General features: G+C 48.4%; 1 protein-coding gene across 4 annotated transcripts; it reads left to right on the top strand.

Annotated features, from left to right (window-relative positions):
• Positions 1–760: 760 nt before the first annotated feature.
• PJA1 (praja ring finger ubiquitin ligase 1) lies at positions 761–5,529 on the top strand. Of its 4 annotated transcripts, XM_059911325.1 has the most exons (3): positions 761–883; positions 2,946–3,467; positions 4,035–5,529. In XM_059911325.1, exons 2-3 carry the CDS (start codon positions 3,175–3,177, stop codon positions 5,080–5,082), a joined length of 1,341 nt encoding a protein of 446 aa, XP_059767308.1. In that variant the 5' UTR covers positions 761–883; positions 2,946–3,174; the 3' UTR covers positions 5,083–5,529. The 4 variants fall into 4 exon arrangements, with proteins under 4 accessions (XP_059767308.1, XP_059767307.1, XP_059767306.1 ...); XM_059911324.1 differs by having other exon boundaries at positions 3,279–5,529; XM_059911323.1 differs by having other exon boundaries at positions 3,273–5,529.
• Positions 5,530–8,438: the final 2,909 nt, after the last annotated feature.

Here is an 8,438-nt window from a genome sequence, read left to right as displayed (position 1 = left end):
CCCTATACATCCTATTTCTATTTTTTGTTACCCCTAAAATTTCTTGCTCTTCTATTATTTTATTTTATTTTATTCCCAGTAAAGAACAAAGCTTTGCTACTGTTGTGAACATAGGCAGCCTTTACATTTGACACAAATATTAGAGATATATGTAAAGCGCAATTTAAAAAAAAAAGATTTCGGAGTTCAGTAAAATTGTATAAATCCAAAAGGCATAGCTATAATATTTTGAAGGGCAATGCAATTACGAAAATGTGAACCCATGTTGTGCTGCAATGATTGATCATTTCTTTTGGATAGAGAACCTCGATTTTGTGATTAACAGCAACAAATTCTACTGTAAACAGTTCAATTTGCTTCAACCACCAGGTTAAAAAAAATTCAGCTGACTGCAACCCTAAGTACCGTGATACTTCCACTACAGATCATAACATAGAACATAAGATAGGATATATTAATATCATTACTTTCACATCAGAATGAATCAGAAAGAATTTGCGGATTTCATTTCATTTCAAACAGCAACAACCACCCAAAGCCCAGAACAGAAGGGCAAATGACTAAATGTTTAACATTTGTTAAAGCTGGCTGTTGGTTACATTTTTTTGCTGTCCTTTTCGGTATCCTTGACGATTTCATCATTTCAAATGAAATAATGTTTTCGAGCCCACCCTGATTTGTCGAGAGCAGCTGCCGCCCCCGCCACATCAAGGGGGCGGGCCGCCGCGACGCTACAATCACTTCCGCCGCCGCAGTCGCGCCCGTCCCGCCGCTGTCTGGAGGGGGAGGAGCTGGAGCCCCGGGAGCAGCGGCTCTGGCGGTTGTGGCGGCTGGAGGTCCGAGGGATCTGCTCTTCCCGAGAGCGTGCGGGGGTCGCGACTGGGTGAGTGAAAGGCTGTTTATTTCCTCGATCCCTCCAGACGTGGCGATGGGGCGAGTGGCCGGGCGTGGGGCGAGTGGCCGGGCACCGGGGCGAGGATGTGGAGGGGTGGGGGGGCTCTAAAGAACAGATTTTCGGGCTCGCCCCTCGGGAAGGGGTGGGGCGGACGCGGGACCTGACCGCAGAGGGAGGCCTGTGCCCTGCACTGGCCCGATTTAGGGCTCCATCCTCCATCCTCCGGCCCCTTACGTGTGGCTCGGTCCCCGCTCGGGTGGTTTGAATCGCTATTCGAGAGGGGAGTGGTGGTCGCGGCCCTCTCCGCCTGTCCTCCCCTCTCCTCCTGCCTCCCTTCTTGGCTCCTCTGCGGAGCGATCCGTGGCCTTTCTTTCCCCATTTTGAAGTTGTTTTGATGAATGGTAAATGGTGAAGATTTTTAGGCAAATATATTGTTACCAGGAAAAGAATTGTCAGAAAAACAAATAATTCCCAGGGAAAGACTATAACCCCACACGCCCTTTTCTTTCTTTTTTTCCCCCTTCCCTGCCACATCGGTTTGGATCTACTGTTTGAGCCGATAAACCTTTCCCCGTCTCATTATGACATTGCGGACCCCCTCCCATCCCCGTGTCTCGCGTGCGCGCGCAGGGACACATACACGCACATGCCCGCACATACACACATACACGCACATGCGCGCGCGCGCACACGCATGCACAAAAACCTTCCATTGCGGCTGCCTTACCGCCGCCCCCCCATACTCAAGGTTCCTTCGTGTCCCCCTCCCCCACACATGCTTGGACAGACATGCACACACACCCTCTCACACACTGTCACACTCTCCAGTGCCTTCCCCTGAGAGAGACAGAGACAGACTGACACACAGACACACACACACACACACACACACAGCCTCACACTCTCCGGTGCTTTTCCCTGCCTCTCACCGCCTGCCACATACACACCTCCAGAAGCATCCCCCTCCTCCCTCTGCCTCTTCTTGCTCTGGTGAGCACACACAACACACACACACACACACACACACACACACGCACACACACTCCGTGGGCCACCTTACCCCCTGCCTGTCACTTACACAGATTGCTGGCTCCTCTTTCCTATGCCACTTACATGCATACGCACCCACACGCTCTTTTACATTCCCCTCTCAGGTGCTCCCTGTCTGCTACCTATGTGCCTACACAGCCTCCTTCGCTGGTCCCTGCCATGCACACACACTCACATAAATCCTTCTCCAGGGACAGCCCCCTCTTCCTGCTCGCCACATCCATGCATAGAGACATTCTTTGATTGCTGGTGCCCACCCGCCTGCCCGCCTGCCATACGCACATCCCTCTCCAGTGCTGTCCCCATATCGATGCATTTGCTCACACTGACCCTTCTCCATTGTTGCCTCCCATTTTGATGAACACATGCACACAAACTCAAGGACACCCCCTGTTCAGTGCCACTATACCCTTCCTGGCTTGCCACAGGCACATAAACACAGGCATTCCTCCCTAGAGTTCCAGCCATCACACATCGGAACCACATGCACATTCTCTTTCTATCGTACGTACACATGCCCCTCTACCCTGAAGCCACCCCATCCATGCCTGTCATTTTCATACCCACATCCAGAATGGGTCTCATTCTGCCTGATACTCATGCCTCTTCCCAGTGCCACTGTCACCTGCCCTTTCCCCCTGCAAATACAGGAGTCTCTCCACTTCATGATTGCTGGTCCCCCTTCCACCTGCCCCTCTCCTCCTGACAGACACGTAGACACTCTCGCATACACTGTGATGGTGATCTATATTTTCCACCCCTATTCCAATTTGCATTTCTCCTGTATGTATACAGGACTCAGAAAAATGCAGATACCCCATAAAAAAAAAACCCCACAGCTGTCTTTCCTCTTCCCATGTTGGCACAATTCCAGTGCTTCACCTATCTCCCCAGCGTCCAGTCACCCCTCCCCCATCTTCCGTCAGATTCTCCCCTAAGTCTGGCTTTCCTACAAACCCAGTTTTGTAATTATTTTGCCAACATTAAAAATGTGTTCCAGGTCTACACCTGACAGTCACTGGAATGCTACTCCAGGCCTTAGAAGAAAGTGAAACTAATTTTAAAGGCCCCTTATTCTTTCTGTAACCTGCCTGCTGAAGTGAAAATAAATCTCCCTGCTCCTTTATTCCGAACTGATTTGACCTTCCCATCTCCAAAGCGTGCGCAGGGAGCAGGAGCCTTTCCACTCAAGCCCCAGCTGTATTGGAAACCCTCCTAGGTCAGAGCAAATGGGTCAGGAATCTAGCAAGCCTGTATGGCCCAAGCCAGCAGGAGGGTATCAGTCCAATACAGGCAGGAGGTATGGAAGAAGGCATGCTTATGTCAGTTTCAGGCCATCCACGAGCCAGCAGGAAAGGATTTCCGGCCAGAGAAAGACGTCATCCGAAGTCCCAATGCACAGATCAGCCCCCAGTCAAACCACCAAGAGGAGCCGATCACCATTTTCCACCACTCGTCGTAGTTGGGACGACAGCGCGAGCTCGGGAACCAGCCTGAATGTTGATAATGAGGACTACTCCAGGTACCCGCCCAGAGAGTACAGGGCTTCGGGGAGCAGAAGAGGAATGGCTTATGGACATGTTGACTGTTTTGGGGCAGATGATAGTGAGGAGGAGGGGGCTGGGCCTGTTGAGCGAGTGCCAGTGAGAGGGAAGACTGGCAAGTTTAAAGATGATAAGCTGTATGACCCAGAGAAGGGGGCGAGGTCTCTGGCTGGGGTGCCCCCACAGTTCTCTAGTTTTAACCGTGATGTGAGAGAGGAGCTTGACAAGTTAGACCCGGCCCCTGCAGCACGGGGCTCTGCCAGCAGAGCTGAGTTCCTGCAGCCAAATAGCATGGCCTCTCAGCCATCTTCTGCTGATGGCAAGGTGGTCACAAATGACAACAGCCTGGAGAGGGAGAGACGGGAGCAGAATTTACCTGCGTGTCCCAGCAGGGCTCCTGTGAGTATTTGTGGTGGTGGGGAAAACACCCCAAAGAGTGCAGAGGAGCCGGTGGTGAGGCCCAAAATCAGAAATCTGGCAAGTCCCAACTGCGTGAAACCAAAAATATTTTTTGATACTGATGATGATGATGATATGCCACACAGTACTTCCAGGTGGAGGGAGACTGCCAACGCTGATGAAGGCCACTCGGATGGCCTGGCAAGAAGAGGCAGAGGCGAGAGTTCAGGTGGCTACCCTGAGCCGAAGTACCCTGAAGACAAGAGGGAAGCCAGGAGTGACCAAGTGAAGCCGGAAAAGGTGCCGAGACGGCGACGAACCATGGCCGACCCTGACTTCTGGACGTACAGCGATGATTACTACAAATACTTCGAAGAAGACTCTGACAGTGACAAAGAGTGGACTGCGGCTCTGCGTCGCAAGTATCGAGGTCGGGAGCAAAATCTGTCGTCCAGTGGCGAGAGCTGGGAGACTCTGCCAGGAAAAGAAGAGCACGAAGCCGAGCAAGCCAGAGTGAATGCCAGCGCCAGCGCCAGCCCCAGTGCTGGTGCCAGTGCTGGCAGCAGTGGCGGCAATGAACTTGAAGAAGTTCGAGGGCCATCTCTCCAGGAAGAGGAACGGGCAACCACCGAAGAAGGAGAAGTTCCTTGGCTCCAATACAATGAAAACGAGAACAGCAGTGAGGGGGATAATGATTCCGGTCAGGAGTTTCTGCAGCCCAGCGTCTTCATGCTGGATGGCAACAACAACCTTGAAGATGACTCCAGTGTCAGTGAAGACCTCGAAGTGGATTGGAGCCTCTTCGATGGGTTTGCGGATGGGCTGGGGGTGGCTGAAGCCATTTCCTACGTGGATCCTCAGTTCCTCACGTACATGGCACTTGAAGAACGCCTGGCCCAGGCAATGGAAACTGCCCTGGCGCACTTGGAGTCTCTCGCGGTGGACGTGGAGGTGGCCAATCCACCAGCCAGCAAGGAGAGCATCGATGATCTTCCCGAGATCCTGGTCACGGAAGATCACAGCGCGGTGGGGCAGGAGATGTGCTGCCCCATCTGTTGCAGTGAATATGTGAAGGGGGAGGTGGCAACGGAGCTGCCGTGCCACCACTATTTCCACAAGCCCTGTGTGTCCATCTGGCTTCAGAAGTCGGGCACTTGCCCCGTGTGCCGCTGCATGTTCCCTCCCCCGCTTTAAGACCAAGGCTCTTTACTCCTGGTCTGATGATTTTCCCCATCTGAAACCCACAATACTGCAGGAGCCCTCTCCAAATTAACCATTGAAATGAAATCAATCAGTCGATTAATCTCCACCTGTCGATTCCTTGTGATTATTTCCAGCGTGAAAACGGTTGTGTACGATTGCATTGAAAAAAAATCATCCCGTGTTTTAGAGGTTAGAAAGGGAAAACTAAACTTTCTAAATGCTACTTGCAATTGCAGTAAAAACATACATTTTCTAACCTGAACAGTGAAATAAGTTGCATTTGTTTTTTTCAGTAGAATATGTTGCTGTTGATTGTAACGTCAAGTTTATCTGTTAAATTTGTCCAAAAGGCATCATCATTTCTGTTGCATGTTATGGGTTAATGTTCCTGTAATTGCAGTGCCGTAAAAGCTTATTAAAGTTCTCCTTTTGGTTTTACATGGTATAGTGGAATTGTTTGGTTTTGTCTAAAACGGTGGTAACTAAGTGACTTTATAATTGATCTCTTGCATTTGCATCCCAAATAGGGTTTTTTGGTGTTCCCACTAGGAGAAAAACTTTAGTTTCACTGGAAATGCTGACTCCAACAACAGCAAAAGTAAGGGTAATTATTTCTAAGTAGGGGTGAAGTGTATGGTTGTCAGGCTACTAAAGGGGCAAAGGTTGAGTAGAGAATACTCTGTCAGTCTATGAGAAGGAAAGAAACAGTGAGAAAGCATAGTAAAAATAATGATGGTAGGAATACATCCAATTGGAGTGTAGGGGTGAAGGAATTAAAATCCCCTTTTAGAAAAAAGCAAGTCTCAGGAAATGGGTAAAAAAAAAAAAGCTGTATGCTGATTGTATACATTAACACAGTGACACAAAAGGAACAGAAAAATATATGCCAGACAAGTGCTACGAAAAACAGAGGTACCCACCCACACAAAGTGAACAGGTTTGAACATTTAGCCATATTGGCTTCAGATCTCTCTCTCTCTCCAATAAATATACACTTTCAGGCACAGGTGAAGTTCTTCACCCGTCATATTTACCTTCCTCCACAGAGGTAAGCACTACCCAGGAAATTGTTTTTTTACTTCTCGTCTACATTTTTAGATGTGTGTGTGTATGTATTTGTGTACATATGTATGTATATGTGTGTGTGTGTGTATCTCCATAACCAATATAGAGTGTTTGTTTTTTAAATGGACATAATTGCTAGAATGTATGTATCGTTTTGCAACTTGCTTTTTTTCACTCAACATTGCTTTTGAGATTTAGCCATTTTGATACATGCCTTCTAACTGCTGTATACTAAATATTCCATTGTATGAATTACCACAAGTTATTTATCTATTTTCCCATTGGTGGACATTTAGGTTCTTCCCAGTATTTTGCAGCAATGAACATACTTAAAAGATGTTCCTTTGTGCACACGTGTGAATTTCCCTAGGGATAAGTATACGGAGGTGAAATTTGGGCATCTTAGGTTTAGAGCATCTTCATTCTAACTAGATATTGCCAAACTGCTCTCCAAAGTGATTGTACTAATTGATGCTCCTCCCAACAGTTGGAGAGCTGTTTTCAGCTCCAACAGCTTGGCTATTGCTAATGATCAACCTCACTGGCAATCAGTGCCGTGTAAATTAACACGACAATGAAACCGATTGTGTCCATCAGAAAGCAATAGATTTTCTTCGTGATAATATCTAGTTTGGGCTACAAAGAGAAGAAATGGGAGCACTCGTGCTGTGGGTGTGAATGTAAATGATAGCAGCCTTTTCAGGGGGCAGTTTGGGGAGTAGCTTGCTTTCAAAACGTAAAGTGGTACGTGTCCCTGAGCGCAACTTAGATACATTGGTTGTATCGAATTAATACTATGCAACAGTTAAAAACTGTATGTACTGATATGGAAAGATCTCCAAGACATAATGTTAAGTAAAAAAAGCATATTGTAGAGCAATATGTACAATCTTGATGTAAAATAAAACCTTACAAAACCAAACTATATATGCAAATGCATAAAAGTGTCTGGAAGGCTACGTACCTAAGTGATGGCAGTGGTTACCTTTGGGGAGGGACAGGGGCTTGCAAGAAAAGAGTAAGGAAGGGGGCTTTTGATTTTTTTCACCCGAAATAGTTAGTTTGCTTGATTTATTTTTATAGTGTCAGTGTATTTTCGTGAATGTTAACAAAATAAGTCAAATCAAAATAGTTTCCAATTGATAAAAAATAATTTTTCTCTCATTGCAAGCACGGAAATATGTGGTGGAAGCCACAGTCTTTTTTTTCTGCAACTGGTCAAGCTGCTATTTATAACTTCATCCCCCACAGCCATTCTGTGTCCCCCCTTGGCCTTCAGCCAGCACCTCAGCTGTCATGGTGTCTTAGAAGTCTGCGACCTTGGAGGGCCCTTGTTGGGTAGCGTTGTGGTGGTTGGCCTAACATTAACCTTTGCTGTGCCCTAACTGGCACCACACAAGGAGATGTGTTAGGAACCCCCTTGGGTCCTGGTCGTCTTCCTCCCTGCTCCTTGTGGAGTGGCAGCCCCGATTTCCCTTAGAGTCAGCATTAGTGCATCCACGTAAAGGGACCCCTCCCCAGGGCCTGTCTGAGAAGCCTATTGCTGTGGAGGGTTGTGCCAGAGGTGAGGTTCTCCTGACTAGGGACACCAACAAGGCCTGAGACCCAGGCCCAGGGCCCAAGCAGCCTGAACTGAGTGAGACCTCAGTCTCAGCACATCTGACACTTATGCCTGTCTGGAGGTAGGAAATCAGAGGAGCGGGGGTCTCGAAGCATTTGCTCCTGTGCTGCTTTGGTGCTGAGGGTGGTGGCGGCCCAGGGGGCGGGATGTGACCGTGTCCTTGTCTGCCTGGTTCCCTTGTTCCCGCCAGTTTCTGACTCTCTATCCTCTCTGACAATTCCCCAAGCTCCGCCATTGCTTTCCAATAAAGCTGTTCTGCTTAAATTAACTAAAGTAGGTTTCTGTTGTTTGTCACTAAGAACCCCAAATGGCACGCTTGCCAACACCATAGCCCACTTTTGTGCCTGTTTTCCTAGTCATATGAGATATCCCCAATGACCAAGGGTCAAGCGATTTCTGTTTACAGTGCAGTGGACCCTTTATTGGCACCTCCTGCCGTGGTTCTAGAACAGCAGGCCTTGGGGACACACAAAGCAGTCATGTTTGAGGGTAGGTTATTTGGTGTATTCATGGAAGGTGCCACCCATCGCACTGGACGTCTTGGTTTCTGGACATGTTTCCTGGCTGCAGAATAAATAGCCTCCCATTTTGGTCACTGATTTGGAGCAGAAACCGCTTCATCTTGCAAGAGAGCACCTCAGCTTCCTGAGGTGGTCCCCAC

Source organism: Balaenoptera ricei, chromosome X, assembly GCF_028023285.1.
Source record: "Balaenoptera ricei isolate mBalRic1 chromosome X, mBalRic1.hap2, whole genome shotgun sequence".
Taxonomy (NCBI): domain Eukaryota; kingdom Metazoa; phylum Chordata; class Mammalia; order Artiodactyla; family Balaenopteridae; genus Balaenoptera; species Balaenoptera ricei.
This window is presented reverse-complemented; position numbering and strand designations above follow the sequence as displayed.